The following is a 17,819-nucleotide window of genomic DNA, read 5'->3' on the forward strand; positions in this document are numbered from 1 at the left end:
CTAATTCAGTACACTTTGTCCAAATATATGGTTTGATAAAATTTAGCAAGAATATCACAGGTTGAAAAGGAAATTCAACTTTTAAAATTTGATTCATTCCAATATAAATCATTTTGCAGAATTGTGGAGCTTTACAACATTGCCACTAAATACAAAATAATGTTTCTATCCGTATCAAGCAGAAATATAGACATAGGCTGTCTGGAAACCCTGTTCCTTCCATACCGGTGGTCAGCCATAAGGCGATATAATCATTTAATACCTTATTTTCAACATTAATTGGGATCACTTGGAGTGGAAAGTTAAGTCTTGGTAGAATATTTATTTTAACAGTGACAATTCCACCTAACTATGACAATTTCACAAATGTGTAAATTTTTAAATAGATCTTCATTATTTTTTGTCAAATAAATTCCTTGATATTTGGTATCTTTTGCAGTAGTGTTGAATCCTGTTATTAGATGCAGGTGTTGCTTTTCTTCACTGTTAAGTTCCATGTCAACATTTGAGTTTTATCTTCACTAATCCAAAAACCTGACACAAAGTTGTAACTGCTGTATATATTCCATTAACACTAAAGAGTCCTTTGGTTGGCAATATGAGTACAATACATCACCATATAATTTCAATCAATATTCTTAGGTTGCTAATTTAACTCCTTAAATATTACTTTCTTTTTTTATAAGAATTAAATTTCAAGCAAAGATAAAAGCTACGAAAAAACAAAAAAGAGAAAAAAACTAAAAGGTGTGAAAACACAAGAGAAAATTTTTTCAGAGTTACAGAAAGATGTGACTTCCAACTTTTAACAGCAAGTATATACACAGATTTTCCATAATCAATCCCTTACTCTATATTAAACCAAAACCACATTATTTCTATAAATCATTCCAAATTGGCACATAATAAAAATCACTAAGTACAGTTATTCCCTCCCCTTATATTACAAGAAAAAAAAGAAAAAGAAAATTTCATATAAACCTCCTAAACAACTTCCCCCTCCCCAAAGATAACATCTATTTAATTTTTCCCTTCCTACTACTATACATTTGTCTACTATAATAAAAATCAGACTAAGAAGCACATAAATTGTCTGCCATTATACTTAGTAATACAACAATTTTAATGATCTTAATCTTAATAAACCCCAAACCATCCAAGTAGACATTTTTTATACCTTATTAATCTTAATCCAAATAGTTAAAGATAAATGAAATCAGCCAAACCTTAAAAGCAATCCAGATAAATATTCTTTAACACTTATCCCACTTCAAAATAAACCAGAGCATTTACATATCCCCAAAATGTGCACAGAGCTTTTTTCTTAGGAAAATCAAACAGCCCAACTGACCCCCTCAAAAACTTCAACTTCTCTTCAGAAAACCTCCAATACATAATAACCCCTTCTTTTTCATGTGTCAGGCTCCTTTCCCTCTGCTCGCCTGCCACGTTTCAGCCTGCTACACGTATCAGTAGATAGAGAGCAAACCCATGTCAGCTTCGCAGATATTCCTTCGTTATCCAAGCCATTAGAGCCAAGGATGAACTGCTGATAAGACTGACACCTGGAATCTAAATCACTCTAACGAATTAACAAACTGGAAGGGGGAAGCCAGGAGTGAGAAAGAGCTTGTTTACAAGACAGTGAGGAGGGATGAGGTTACAGGGAATGTGTCATGAGTACTGATGGCGAGCTGGAAGGGGCCTCTATCCAGGGGGGAAAACGCATGTGTAGTACTGAGGAATTAAGCAGCCATTCAGAGAGACACAGATCAGACCCACCTTAACTTTTGGGGTTTATCTGTCTGGGTTTTTCCCACGTTTCTTCAATTTGTTAGGATTCTGTTTTATGTAGCAGTAATAAACACTAGAGACCTACTCCTCGTCTCAGTGTGATTTCTGACTGTTAGGACGTCAATCCTAACAAACTCCTACTCCCATCGAAAGAGGGAGGAACAAAGAAAAATAAAAGAGAGACATTTGGAAAATGTCTTCGGAAAACCAGGAAATTCGGCAAGCCATCCAACAATTGGCAGCAGCCCTGCAACACCACCAACGCTGGTTCATCGATTCCATCAGCTTTTCCCTCACAAACCCAAGCCTCGCACTCTACCAGAGATTCCTCACTTGGCTGAGCAAGCAGAGGAATCCCAAGCAGAGGAGTTCGTAAGTTTGCAGTTTCCACCCCCGCCTGAAGCCTTGACACCAGTAACAGAGGAGGGGGGGGGAACCACAGCCCTCCACCTCGGGCTTGCATTCCCAGGGGGGAGGGGGGATGACTCTTCTAATTATCTAGCTATTTTCCAGCAGCAGCCACCTGGGCCAGAAGAGTTATCAGACCTGGAGAGCAGCACTGATTCGTCCTTGGAGGAGTTTTCCTTTGAAGACTTTCCATCATTGCCCAGTTCCCATGGGAGCTTAGAAGGAGACATAGACTCTTATCAAACCTCGGGAAGGGAGGGGGCTGAAATGGAATGTGAATCTGGAGGGGAGGGTGATGTTATGAGTACTGATGGCGAGCTGGAAGGGGCCTCTATCCAGGGGGGGAAATGCATGCGTAGTACTGAGGAATTAAGCAGCCATTCAAAGAGACACAGATCAGACCTGCCTTAACTTTTGGGGTTTATCTGTCTGGGTTTTTCCCATGCTTCTTCAGTTTGTTAGGATTCTGTTTTATGTAGCAGTAATAAACACTAGAGACCTACTCCTCGTCTCAGCGTGATTTCTGACTGTTAGGACAGAATGATTTTGTTTCAATGCTTTGGCGCCGAAACCTTATTCGGAGCTTTGCAACTTTCCTGTGTTAATTGGATTTTAATAAAGAATTCTTTAAGCTTTCTAATGGACTGTCTAGAGAATTTCTAAGATTAAAACCTTGGTACTGGGATCATTACATCATGGCATTCCACCAGAAAGTTAATTTCTCTTATTGCTTGTAGATCTCTCTCTCCCTTAAATTTCTCCAACTCCATCATCCAATCTTCATCCAGCATCTCAATAGAAATACCAATCTCACTCTTAGAAGAAACTTTTCTATTACTGTTCAATTCCTCAGTTTCCTCGACTACATCCCCAGCCAGATGACACATTTCAGTTCTCATATTTTCCATGATGTCCCGAATGTCTTGCATGAAAGCTTGATAGGAGTCAGAAAGAATCTGTTTAAAATCTTGGTGGAGGTCAGAAAAAATCTGTTTAAGATCTTCCATGTCTCACCAGTAGATTATGACACCCCCTGGGAGTTTAACGAGTAAAAGTCAAAGATATGAAAAAGTTCCAAAACGTGTTTACACAAGCGAAAGTGAGATACGCAGACAGTTTCCAAGAGAAAGTAGAAACAGAAAGCTGAAGGTTCAAATCAGCCGATTCAACGTAGAAAAATGCTAATATCTTCAAATTTAGTACAAAAATAATAAAAGGGAGACAATTATTTACTCTCAATATTTGGAGGGAAAACACGTCCAAAATAATGGTAAGCACCAAGACAGCCTGCTTCTCCTCGTTGTAGAAAGCTTCTCTTAGGGTACACATACTTTAAAAAAAGATAAATTGGGTGATTTAGAAGTGGGGTGGCCAGTCTTAAGTGTCCCTTTAAGGTTACAGCGTGGCTTGGAAAATAGTGACTTCCCAGCCTCCCAGCTAGCTCTTACCAGTTGAATGTGAAATGCTGCTTGTGATGTTCTGGCTGCAAGCAGCCATCCCGAGGACAGATGGGGTAATTCCAGGTGTTTTCCTTCATCTGGAGAACACTCCTGGGCTTCAGGAAAACCTACCTGAGCCCAAAAGAACTGCTACATTATCAGCTCCTCCCGCTAAGCCCGTGGGCACAGCTGTTCAGTCCACCATGTCCCCACCGGAAGTCCCTTAAATATTACTTTGATGACATATTTTTGTTGCCAATGTTTCTAATACCAATAAAAATAAAAGATGGAGGGCAACCTTGTCTTGTTCCCTTTAGTATCAGAATATTTTTAACAGAGAAACATGTACTTGGCCTCTTTTTCTCTGTAAATACTCTTTAGCCATGTAAAAAAATTAGAGCTACAACTGATCTTTTTCAAAACTGCAAGCATGAAAGACCATTCTGTCAAACATTTTTTCAAGAGAAATCATAATCACGTTCTTGTTTTTCTGATTTATCTCAACAACAGCATTCAAAATTTATCTGATATTGTCCTCATGTATCTCTTCAGAACAAATACAATCTGGTCACAACGCATCAATTAGATAAAAAAACCATTTATTCTTTCTGCAGATATAATCTACATTCAATAAAGAAATAGGTCTAATGTGACTCTGAATAGTTGAATTTCTTTGTAAATAAAGACATGAAAGCTTCCTTCCAAGAGGAAGGAAGTTCTTCACATTCCTGAATCTCATTCATTATGTGAATTAAAGTTTAAATAAAATTTATTGAAAAATCTTTTATTACATTACAGAATTGCTGTCAAATCCTGGAGCTTTATTCGATTTCAGCTTTTTTATTGCTACTTCAGTTTTTTCTTCAATTACTGTATAGATTGATAATTTCTTTTTGGGAATACGTTCTAATAGTTAAAGAAATGGTAGCAAATCTTACCTTTATTGTTACATTTTATTGATGGGGAGACCCAGTTTTAAAATTGAGATTAGCATGTAAACTCTTTAAATGGAACAGCAAAAGGCATTCTAAGAGCCAATAGATGCAAAATCAAATTTAAAATGTGAAATAAAGTTGGTTTAGCCACCTGAGCAAATGATTAAGAGAGAGGTATTTTTGGAGAAATGGAACAGATACTACCTACCACACACGCAAGGAAATGAAGCTTGCATTTTAACATATGTGAATTGATTAATTTGGAAAACTATAATGTACATGGAACCTACCTTATAATTATTCTATGACCTAAAGGAGACTTTATACTTTCAAAATGTCTTGTCTTTTGCTGCATCATCTTCTCTCAACTTATAACTTAATGCTGCAGCATTAAAACATACATAATAGATCTTATTGCTTGAACAGACTCTAAAGAAGGGACAGCTGAAAGCAAAATGAATGACCACGGGCTACAAAATGTCTACGTAATCAGTATGACTATACTGCTTGTTTACTTGGGAGGCCATTAGATCCCTAATACCCCTGTTGAACAAACTAATCATGTTCAAGCAAATAACAATTCTGGTTTTTTTTCCTTAAAAATACCACATTATTTTTTAATTCCTGAGTACATTCCAATGACACCCTACACCCTACTCACACTATGCATGAGGCTTTTTAAGGGGGGAGGGATCATATTTGGTTTTAAATAGATACTTTCTATTTTTTTCAGCATGCATAATTTAAAAGCAGCATCTTAGAAAATACATCATGCTGAAACGCTATATAAATTATGGAGAACAACTGGGAAATCTGAGCTCTTAATGCAGCATGTACCTAATCCATAACATACAGCAAACTATTTTTATCTGCTACTCAGCCAGCTACTCTTTTTGGAGACACTCTCTTGAACAGGGGTATATCAAAGAAAAACATAGACTTGTTAGAAGGGGAATTGGAGACAGAAAGGTAAAGAAGCAGCTGCTTAGGAAATCTATGACAGACTTTTGCACTTATGGATCATTTCAAGCTTCTCTTAAAAGTACACAGTAGTAAAATGCTTGGGTATGATTACTATAGTATACTATACTATACTATACAAGGTAACAACACCTGGCCAACACTCGCTGATCTTGTAAAAACTAATCAAAATAAGACCTCCCCACAAAAGGGATACCACTAGAAAACCTCAGGACTGTAGACTTCTCCAGATCATCAAAAAGGATCTTGGAAAGACTTCCAGCGTTTTCCTGAAGACCAGGAGTGTTCTCCAGATGAAGGAAAACACCTGGAATCACCCCATCTACCCTCCAGACAGCTGCTTGCAGCCAGAAGATTGCAAACAGCATTTGTGTTCAACTGGTAAGAGCCAGCTGGGAGGCGGGGACTTCATGACTTTCCACGCCGTGCTGTAGCCTTAAATTACATTAAGACCGGCCACCCCATTTCTAAATCACCAAATTTGTGTGTTGTTTTTTTTAAAGTATGCGCACCCTAAGAGATGCTTTCTACAGTGAGGAGAAGCTGGTTCTCTTGGTGCTTATTGTTATTTTTGGGATTACTTTTTAAAAATTATTTTTTAAGTTTTGGATTTCATTCTCCTTCCAAATATTAAGGAAGATTGGGAGTGAACAATGGTCTTCCTGTTATTATTTTTGTACTAAATTTGAAGATATTAGCGTTTTCCTACATGTTGAATTGGCTGATTTGAACTTTCAGCTTTCTGCTTCTACTTTCCCTTGGGACCTGTCTGCTTATCTCACTCTTTGTGTATACACATTTTGGAACTTTTCCATATCTTTGGCTTTTGCTAGTTAAGCTCCTAGGGGGCATCATAATCTACTGGTGAGACATGGAAGATCTTAAACAGATTTTTTTCTGACTTCCACTAAGATTTTAAACAGATTCTTTCTGATTTCTATCAAGCTTTCAGGACATCATGGAAAATATGAGGTCTGAAATGTGTCATCTGGCTAGGGATGTAGTCAAGGAAACTGAGGGATTTAACAGTGATAGAAAAGTTTCTTCTAAGAGTGAGATCGGTATTTCTATTGAGATGCTGGATGAAGATTGGATGATGGAATTGGGAGAAATTTAAGGGAGAGAGAGAGATCTACAAGCAATAAGAGAAATAAACTTTCTGGTGGAATGCCATGAAAAAGAAGGGGTTATTATGTACTGGAGGCTTTTTCTGAAGAGAAGTTGGAATTTCTGAGGGGGGCAGTTGGGCTGTTTGATTTTCCTAAGAAAAAAGCTCTGTGCACATTGTGGGGATATGTAAATGCTCTGGTTTATTCTGAAGTGGGATAAGTGTTAAAGAATGTTTATCTGGATTGCTTTTAGGGTTTGGCTGATGTTATTCATCTTTAAGGATTTGGATTAAGATTATTAGGGTAAAAATGCTTTGGTTTTGTGTTTATTAAGATTAAGATCATTAAAATTGTTGTACTATCAAGTATAATGGCAGACAATTTATGTGCTTTTTAATTTGATTTTTATTATAGTAGACAGAAATGTATAGAATAGTAGTAGGAAGGGAATAATTAAATAAGTGCTATCTTTTGCGGGGGATTCTTTAGGGGGTTCCTATAATTTTTTTTCTTTACTTTAATATAAGGGGAGGGAGTAACTGTACTTAATATTTTTTATAATGTGCCAAAGTAGAATGACTTATAGAAATAATGTGGTTTTGGTTTAATATAGAGTAAGGGATTGATTATGGAAAATCTTTGTATATCCTTGCTGTTAAAAGTTGGAAGTCACATCTTTCTGTAACTCCGAAAAGATTTTTTTCTTTTCTTTTTTCATATCTTTTTAGTTTTTCTCTTTTTTGGGGGGTAGGGGTTTTTTTTGGTAGCTTTTATCTTTCTCTTGAAACTTAATAAAATTCTTATTAAAAAAAGGATCTTGAAAAAAGGCAGTGGCAAACTACTTCCATATTCTTAGCAAGAAAACATTAAAGGTACCCACGCAGTCAGCATTAATCAAGCTTGATTTAAAGGAAAGAACTTACAGAAAGAGTAGGAAACGAATCCCCAACAGAAAGCAAATCAGCTAAAGGACTCTTTTAAGTAGCATGAATTTAATTCAAATTTCTGATATTGCACTGATCATTTGTACCTTACTGAAGAATTGAAATCAGAATTATAAAAGGAAACCTGGGAGAGCTGCTTATTACAATGATGTACTGCATGTACACGAACATATGCAAGAGAGAGTGTGAAGATGCAACAGTAGAAGGCAGGAGCCATTTCCAGTTCCAACTTTTCACAAGCACATTTTCCCCTTTTTAAAAAGTTGCTTGGCTGCCAGGTAAACGAAATCATGCTTGACACATGCCTGATTATTATATTGCTGCCTTAAATCTCCAGTTAACTCAGTTTTATAGCTGCTATTGCTGCTGTTCAATTTTTAATTTTGTTTTGTTTTTCAGATAGCACAATGTGTTATTCATTATATCTTATTCATCACCTGAACTAAGCTGTAATTCTACCTAACCTACAGCTTTTCACTTTTTTGTTTTATAGCAGTTCTACTGCTCCTTTCATACTGTCTCATGCCATCATAGATTCTAGACAAATTATTTGTGTTATAGTTGTTACCTTCATAATCTCAATGTTTTTACATTGTGATGGTCAAATATCAAAATAAAGATACTGTGTTGTACTGAATGAATGTGGACCAATATGAACGAAGTACGCTGAGGTGGTCTGAATTATGGAGAGAGAATGAATAACGTTAGAATTGCAAAACCAATAAATGGAGGAAGACAAAATGGATCAAGAGTAAGATGAGATTTCCTATGAGGTTCTGAAAAAGGGAGAGATGAGATATTTCAAGAACAAAAGCTAATATATGAAGTGGAGCATACATGTGGTGGAAGCAAGGATGGTTTTCAAGAATAGAAAATATGGAGAGGCATATTGAATTATGGCAGAAACCAGTTTTAGCTGTGCTTCCTTTTCTGATTCTTATTAATGCTTTTAATTTCTTTGGTTTGTTATTTGTTACTCCTTTTGCATATTCTGCATAACACTGCGTAACTTGAAAGAGAACAGCATGGTAAGTATTTATGTACGTTAAGTAAAACAACAATTGAATATAAAATCATAGATCAGACATAGATCATCTACAATGTTCAAACAGCATTCAGGGAATCATAGTTCCCACAATGCAATAAGAAAATTAGGTTACCTTTTTAAAAAAAATGCATATTATAAAACCTCTTTCTTATTTATATGATGCAGATAGATAATTACTATATAGCATTCCCTTATCCACAGAACAATATTCAAATCATGTTAGATAGCATAGTGTTCCAGTACATCATATGCTGAATGCATTTAATATATTAGATAAGTGCCAGTTATTATTTCCATCAGCAGCTGATAGCAATAACAGAAAGTGATGCTTTAGCAATGTGGCATATGCTGTTTTCTAGGTATTACGATTAAATATGTAAACAGCAAGATCAGTGGCTTTATTCTGTAAATGTAACTGGAGACAATTAACTTAACTGCATTTCTATGACTTGTGCACCCTTAACTAATAAGGTTATTTTTGTATGCCAAGTGGTCTTTGTTATATGCATGTAAGAAAAAAGAGCTGCATGAGAATTTAAAATAAAACTATAACCAAAAATCAACTGAATTAGAAGGCTCAGGTTTGAGGACAGAATAACAGATGTCCCTTCTCTTTTGGATACAAGAATTTATTTGCAGAAAAACAACGGTAAAGAGTGATTATAATGCTGTGATTAGACTCACAGAGTTTCATTTCTTTAAAGCATCAAATGAATAGCAACTTTACAAAGATATTATCTACCCAGTTGTCATGAGACTCAGTATAATAAATCACACACTGGGAAACCGAAACACCCCACAAGGCAATTATATGGCTAATATAAACTGGAAAGCCAGTAGGCTTTTGTTGAAGTAGATTTATTTAATCACAAATCTGGCAATAAAAAAAATGCTTTTTAAAATTTTATCTCCAGCAGGAACACTGATTTAGTTAGAAGTGCAAAGTTTTCCAATAAAACAAAATAGTTTTGACAAAAGTGACTATTCACAATATATTTAAATGAAGGATTTATGGGATAAAAAGGTGACAAATAATCATTCTTGTACTACATCTAAAAGACAAACAGAGCTTACTGAAATATGTTCTGTTTATTTTGTCTTTGAGTTCAGCATAAAAAGAAAAAAACATTTTTTAAATCTATTTATTTATTTATTCATTCATTCATTCATTCATTCATTCATTCATTCATTCATTCAATTTATATAGCCGCCCATCTCAAACTAATAACTCTGGGCAGCTAACAATCAAACACAGTTAAACAATTAAAACAGTACAAGAAGAAATTAAATACAAATAGCAGCCAAGTTATTAATATAAATATAAAAATATATTTATAAAATATAAAAAGCATACATAACATATAAAAAATATAAAAAAACACACCTCAGTTTTTTTTAACTCATAGGTGGGGTGGTCACTGGAGAAATGTTATGAAAGCAACTAAAAGAAGCTGCTTGGAAAAGATATTTTGAGTTTTCAAAGAAGAGATTAAGCAGTCTCTTTGATCCTTTCTATGCCCCAACACAGATGCTATTCAAGACAATCTTATGTTTTATATATAAAGGAAATTGCTTTATGCTAGGCCAGACTATATGTCTACCCATTCCAGTGTTATCACATTTTGATGAGCTTTGGCTTTTCAAGCCTTCATACAGAGGTCTTTCACTTTGCCAGATACATGTTCTTTTTAAATTGAGATGTCAGGAACTGAAACAGGAAACATGTGCTCCTTCGTTATTTACTTTGAAAATTCATATGCCAAAAGGCAAACAAAACATGTAACTTTAAAAGTACACTGAGTTTCAGTCCAAATTTACCTTTAAAAATTTAGTCATATTAAAATTCTCATTTTGACCAACTCTGAAATTAATTTCTATAAAGCCTACATAATCCCCTCAAAATTCCAGTCTGGTACAAGTATGTCTGATTAACTCTGTTTTCCTACTGTACAAACAATACTTAATTTATGTAATCTCCTCACTAACCACATTCCTCACTAAACCAGATGCAAAATAGGTATACAGTATCATGTTGGCATACGTTTGTTATTACCAGTATCATGCTTCATATCAAGCAAAAGAGAATTCAACATAACATGTGGCTCAGCGATCCATATGAAAAGAGTTTAAGGTAACAACATGATCATTTCCCATAGCTCACCTGTAGGATTCTCTGCAAAATTAATGGCAGAGCAATGAATGTTGCCATATTGTTCAATACTTGCATTGTCAAGTTCTTCAAATCTACAGAACAAATATCACAATAAAACTCACAGGAATGAATGCTATTCAAGTCTGTTAATTCTGTTTCAATAGTGAATACATTTAATAGGAATGGTGTTTGTGGCTGGTGAATTTTTTCTTTTGTGATTAATTGAATTATAACCTCTTTAGTGTCTTAGCCCAGGCATAAGCAATCTTCTTGGCAGCAAACAGCACAATTTCACAGAATGGTGCAGCACAAAAACTAATTTTAAATATTTAAAACTTAAAAGTTTTCAGTGTTCCCACTATTGAGGTTTTATGGAACTTCACCTGAAATGCTGACACAATCTCATATGAGAACACTAACATTGCAAGATACGGTGATCTTGTGAGATGATGTGTACTTCTAAAAATGTTTACAATTAAATTTGTATTTAATTTTGGGGTTTCACAGTGCCATCCCACACCTGTCTTAGCTAAATGCATTTCAAATCAGTGATATTTCCAAAATGATTTCCCAATATTAAAATTACCTTTGCAGAGGGCAAAGTAACTCAACATCTACATTTAAACGCAAAAGAAAATAGTTCCATAAACTTTACTGATGAAAAATGTTGCCAGAATTATCCTTCATATCAAGTCATTCCAGGTTCAAATTCATGACTTTATCACATAAGAGGAAAAGGAAAGGCATCTATGTTATACACAGATATATTCCTGATATTACATACAAGTGAATTGCTCAGTAACAAAACTAATTCACAGCTTCCTTTGTTCTTTGTTATTTTGTCTTGGATATCTGGAACAAAGAAGACCAACATACTTACATTCGGAGAAATGGAATAGCATTGCAGATCTTTGGGGTGACATCATTGCCTCTAGGAGTGGAAACCATAGTGCCTAAAAGCAAAAAGGAATCTCAGAATTGCACAAGAAATACCTCCATCAGCCTCAGAGAGTATATTTGCTTCTGTTCCTGGATATGCCAATGCCTGTATCTGCTGCAAAGCAGCACCCACACCACTATAACCTGAAAAGAACATGAGTGCCTGGCTGCCCCTTGGGAAACAGGCTTTCTTCCCCACCTAAGAGTTAGATGCAAGGCATCTTCTGATGCACTGCTCCTGAATTGGGAGAGCTCAGTTTGCTGCTACCACCATTTCCCTGCTTTCTAGCTAGCATTTCACAACACACACAGGGAATTGTGGTGGCAGACAGTCTCAGCACAACTTCCCTACACCAGCCAACTTCACTGTTCACATTTTATAGCACACCTTTTGGAGTCAGGTACAGGAGGGCAATGCATGGTAATATTAAGGTGCACTGGGGATGCAGTGTATATAGAATATAAAGTGTCATGTGGCAGAGTTCAATAGCTTTTCAATATTTCTTATCAAAATACAAATTACCCCTCTCTGAGCTTTTTATAGGATAATAGAAAAGTATTTCTAGTAAAGGAGTAAAACATGTTATAAGGCTGCTACTTAAAAGAAAGTAAGGTCTCACACAGTTTTCTCTTCTATGGTAATTGGAGTGGGATTACCTTAACTCACATTCTTGGTTTCTTACTTGTGAATCCACAACACAGATTACCAACAATAGAAAATCAGAAAGACTTGGGGCTGCACTTATCACAACAGGAAATATTATACTTGACTTTATAAAAAGGGAGTGAGAAAGTAGATGAAATGTGTCATGGTAGCTACAAGTCTATGTCACAGAAAAGGGGCTTTACGGGAAACTAAAAGCATCCCTTTTTTAAAGTCAGAGCTTAAGGGAATACTTACTTCTCGCTCTTGCTGATTAAATTTGTGTGAATTTCTCTGGCAGAGTGCAATTGTTTTTGCTAAGGTATCTTCAATATCTTTTAGTGAAGGAAGTTCTGTTGAAACTTGAATTAAGAAGATAACAGTAATTAGATATTATTCTGTCAGTTAAATTAAGTCAATTAAAATCCACACAGAAGAGTATTAATCACATAAATGAGGTCTGTGTGTGCACATAATAGCTCCTTGGAAATGAGAAGTAAAACTTAATAAATGGCTAGAAAGCCTGGTCTTGATTCTGACTGAATCACACAAATATTTAATATAACATTATTTCATGAGAAATAAAAAAAACATATTTCAAAACTTACTTTTATCTCCAGAAGTCAATGCTGAAAGCTTGCTTTGCAACCACTAGGAAAAATTCATTTTGTATCACATGAGTTCACAAGGCATTTTATAAAGTATCTATAAGTACCTATTCTATTCCCTTCTCTTCACTAAGACTTCCACAGTTTCTTCAACTTCTGTAGGAATTTGTCATTTCTCTGTACAGGACAATATATGGGGTACAGCAGAATCAAATAAACTACTTCACTGCCTTCCATTGGTCCCATAAAGATTTTTAAATTAGTTAATTCTTCTCTTTACTTTCTGGAACAGAGAAAGGACATAAAAGCTTTATTTCAGGCTTTTTCTTAATATACTCCCATTACCGGATCAATTAACTTGATATCACATCCATCTATACCAAAGAGCCATACATGCTGATGGTCAAAAACCACGTACACATACAGTCTCCAAAGTGATCTTGGCTGTACTAATAGTACACAGAGGAAGGATTTTATCTTGAAAAATGTATACAACTTTATTAAGAATAAATCCTCAACTTGAGTTAAAGGCAGATCTACAAGTTATCAGAAATATGTCTGCCACAGAAAACAGCTGCTCCTTACTGAGCTATCACCTTATACTCCATGATATTACAATAGGTAAGTGAGGCTTACCTAATATCACTACACTGATAGGACAACCCACAGCCTCTTGATTTTGTAAACTGGGCTAAGGGGAAGTTACACTAAACTTCCACTTAGGAATAGAACCTCATACTCCTGATAACAGATTGTTCCACAACCAGCAATTTTGCTCCAGATAAGGCACCCTGCATGCCATCTGTGTGTGCCAACACAGTATGTGCTTTCCATGCTTTCTCACTGAATTATGCTCTCAGTTACAAGAACAGCAGTGACAAACATAAAGTGGCAAATCATCATATCTACATATATAATACCTCTAGCAGGGCTCACAAATGTCTGTTTCAGTTTTAAAATTATGATCAGTTATTTTCTATGAATAAAAATAATAATCAAAAAGCTTCTTCTAAAAATAGAAATAAACATGGCAGCTTTATTCAAATTTATTAGACATATAAATCGAATGAATTCTAGATTTTTAATGCAGACAACTTTGATCATCCCCAGTGCCAATTTTTGGTTCAGATTATTTTTTTTCTAGTTAAAAAAAATAAAAAGTTCCCCTCCCCATTTCAAAGTGAAGTTCCCAATCTATTATACCTCAAGCATAATTAAGAAGGCACCAGGAATGTCATCTTTCTTTTCGAGCAGGTAAGAAGTAGCCTCATGGAGCTGATATTTTTGTGTGACCTGCATAAAATGCCAAACATTAATTTTAGCCATTTGTATGTAGAAAACATTCAGTATTTGGATATGCTGGATCAGCTTTGGGCATAGAACCTCATGCCTCTCATTTTGCTAAGCTAAAAATATCCTGGCACAATTAACCCTATATATATTTCACTACAGTAGAAGAAAGGGAAGCAAATTTCAGATGAAAAGTAACAGTTTACAAAAGGTTAACTACCGTGCTCTAGCTTGATCCCTTTTCAGTTGCTTTTGTTTCATTTTTTTTTAAAAAGTAAAAGGAAGTTATAGAGAACTCTGAAATAAGTAGCTAGACCCCAACAGTCTTTAATGTCTTTCCCCCTTCTCATTTCAGACACCTATCTTCATGTTTTAGCAGCTGTAGTTTCCTGAATTGTGACATAAACATTTGATTGCCAAAAAATATAACAAAGTTCTGAAGCAGAAAAGGAATTACATCCTGAATAGAAGAAGCACTTGCTAAAACTATACCAAGATAAACAATGGTAAACTAACGAGTACCTGTATAGAATTTTTGACAACTCAGATGGTCAGATCATGTTCATGTTGGCTTGGAAACTTCCTACTTAGAAACACTTAGCTGTAAACTAGTCCAAGTTTGGCTTAGTGAAGGAGTAGGCCTCACCTTAAAGGTTGCACAGTTTCTTTTTACTCATTATTAGAGATGGATGTCTGAATTTTGCAAGTCTGCATATGTACACTGATCATACAGAAGTTTAGTTTCTAGAAAGGCTGGTACACAGGATTACTACAGGAGCAAGAACCCTGATAATGTTGGGTTCCAGCTTCCACAGAGGATTGTTCGTTAAAGCTTAGAGAAGCCATGCTTAATGCACAGACACCAGAATAGGCTTGAGAGAACTGTATGATGTGGTGGAGATGGGGCCTATGATATAGTGTTACAGCTCCTTTAACTGTGTAAAGGAATATAATTGATTTGAATAGTAACAGTTCTTACAAAACTGACTTTTCTTTTAGTTTTATCCTATTCACAAACATTACCTGAACTGTCTCTTCCAGCCTATAGGACTCCAGGAACTTCAAAGTCTCTAAGACCTGGTCAGCATCATACCGACACAGCAACTCAATAAACTGTTCGGTAACAGAGGGAGAAAGCTGAAGCAAGTCCTGACTGATACCTTCCCTGGAATAACAAATAGCAAACCACTTTTTAAAGATTGGCTACCTAAAATATCCTAAACACTTCAGATACACATATTATATATTGTGATAACCACATAAAACCACATTGAAACATATTCATATATAGAAAAAGTATTATTTTTATTAGATTAATAGAATATGGAGTGTTCATAATTCTTCAAATGAGAACACTTTGGTCGATCTATCTTTTTATCTCAACAATTAGATGAACTCCTAAGAATAATTACATGCCATCACCCTGAAATGCCCCAAAAACACATAATGAAGATACTGCTTTCTGGTTTCATTCTGTTGAAAACCTGCTTTCACCCTATTATTCACTTTTGATTTATTTACAATTTTCTCTGTTCCCTGTATTCCTATGAGAAAAAGATAACAGAGAACTCTCATTGTTCTTAATGGGCATTACTGTCATTCATTTTGGTACATCCCACACAAACAACTGAAGAACCATTAAACGAAGAATATAGAAACTATTCTGCAAGATCAAGCCAGCATTCTGTTCTCACAGGGACCCACAGATGCCTGTTTCTTCACTTCAAAACATAGGGCAATCTCCAATAAAATACTAAAATACACAAGTACAGGCACAGAATTCTAAAATCCATTAAAGCAAGCCCCATCTATCATTCTCCATGAAACATTTCTTTTTAAATGGAGAGGAATATAAAGAGTCTTTGGAGGCAAACCCCTTGAGCTGTGCTTCTCTTGCCTTCTTCCCCCCCCCCCCCCTGAAGACAGCAGACTGTTCATGGTGGGTCCAGTGCATCTCCTGGTCAACCACTCCTCTTGGTAACATTTTTCTTACTTACAACCTTACCTTCTCCAATATACCCTTGCTCAGTTGCCTGTCTCAGAAACTGAGCTGAAATTGGCAAAGTGAGTAGCAGTAACATCCATCCAAAATGCAGCAGGGAGGTAGCTAAATAGAGGTTGGCTGCTCTTTAGAGATGCACAAAAACACAGAGGTGCACAAGAAGAAGGGAGAGGACTTGCTATATGGCACTGAATTTGGAGTGGTTGGTTGCTGATAGTCTGTCAGGTTTAGAAAATAGTATGACTGGCTTCCACTGATTTCTCTAAAACTGTGAGAAACCAAAGCATTTGGACCGTTAAATGGATGTGTGAAAAAGAGAAAAGGCAGGCAAATAATAGAAAATGGAAGCAAATTGTGACTTAATTGTTAAAATACAGCTAGTTATGTTTGCATGAATGAAGTTACAAAGTGAGGAAGTAATATAAATTGATTTTTAACTTAATCTAGACTTCCCTAATCTGACATCTTCCAGATACATTGTAATTACAACAGCTAGAAGTCCTAGCCATGTACATACTATTTGCTATTGTTTGAGATAAACTTAACAATGATTAGAACAGAAGATATACCCAAGCAAAAATCTGCCTTCACCTCAGTGTATACAATCCTCTCTCATTCCAAATGTTATTTTATTAAAACTGAGATTTCATTCTAACAGCCTATGGCCTTTGTAGCAGAGAATGATAGCATATTCTGCCAAAAAAACAAAAACAAAAACCTTTTTGTGGTGTAATTATACTGAAAGGAATGGAATTACAAAGAGATTAGTTTGCAAGATTTAATTTAACTAGAGATCTGTTTTAAAGTAGACACAAGGCTAGTTGAAATGGGCAAGGAGAACTGTATGTGGGTCTATAGGATTGCCTTGGTATATAAAGAGAACCAAGAGCACTTTTGCCCATGACCAAATGAGCAGTTGTACTATTAATGCACTACTTTCTTTCAAATACAATCTCTGTAAGAGGTTCCTTGTAACAAAGAATGTACAAAATTGAGAGCCAAGAGCACACCTGACACAGAAATGACTCCAAGTGGTTTTATGAAATACTTTCCATTAGCTATCACGTTTTTATAGTGCCTAGTGCAACAAAATATCATGGTAGAATCAGGTTCCTCTGCAAAGTGAGATGTTTACAAACCAACTCTGCAATAGTTGTGATATCTTATAGAACAGCCATTTTTAGCAGACTATATATGAAGAAAGTAATGTATGACTGATTCTTCTCTCCTAGTGGGCTGTATGATGTGACATTTATACCTGCCTTATTAAAAATAAATAAATAAAATTGCTTCAATACTCCCTGCAACAGTATGGAAGCATTTGCCACTATTGAGGGTCACAAGGAAAGTCAGTAGATTTCACTATAAAAATGGGTCCAGGGACCAGAAAAAATAGATGGCAGATCTGTTAAAGATTCCTTGTAGATGAAATATTAATTAATGAAACCCATTATCAGATACCACAAAAGTCCAATCTACTTGATAAAATCCCATTCCAAGCCACAAATTTATTCCTTCACAAGAAGA

At 35.5% G+C, this 17,819-nt stretch overlaps 1 protein-coding gene across 1 annotated transcript in view; it reads right to left on the bottom strand.

Annotated features, from left to right (window-relative positions):
- VPS8 (VPS8 subunit of CORVET complex) overlaps window positions 1-17,819 on the bottom strand; it is a 98,374-nt gene that overhangs the window by 22,519 nt on the left and 58,036 nt on the right. The window contains exons 35-40 of the mRNA XM_063306859.1: window positions 15,314-15,455; window positions 14,204-14,293; window positions 13,001-13,043; window positions 12,651-12,754; window positions 11,691-11,763; window positions 10,820-10,902 (exon numbers count right to left, since the gene is read on the bottom strand). Of these exons, the coding sequence (XP_063162929.1) occupies window positions 10,820-10,902; window positions 11,691-11,763; window positions 12,651-12,754; window positions 13,001-13,043; window positions 14,204-14,293; window positions 15,314-15,455 (535 nt within the window). The remainder of the gene's footprint in view (window positions 1-10,819; window positions 10,903-11,690; window positions 11,764-12,650; window positions 12,755-13,000; window positions 13,044-14,203; window positions 14,294-15,313; window positions 15,456-17,819) is intronic.

This window comes from Candoia aspera, chromosome 6, assembly GCF_035149785.1.
Source record: "Candoia aspera isolate rCanAsp1 chromosome 6, rCanAsp1.hap2, whole genome shotgun sequence".
Classification (NCBI taxonomy): domain Eukaryota; kingdom Metazoa; phylum Chordata; class Lepidosauria; order Squamata; family Boidae; genus Candoia; species Candoia aspera.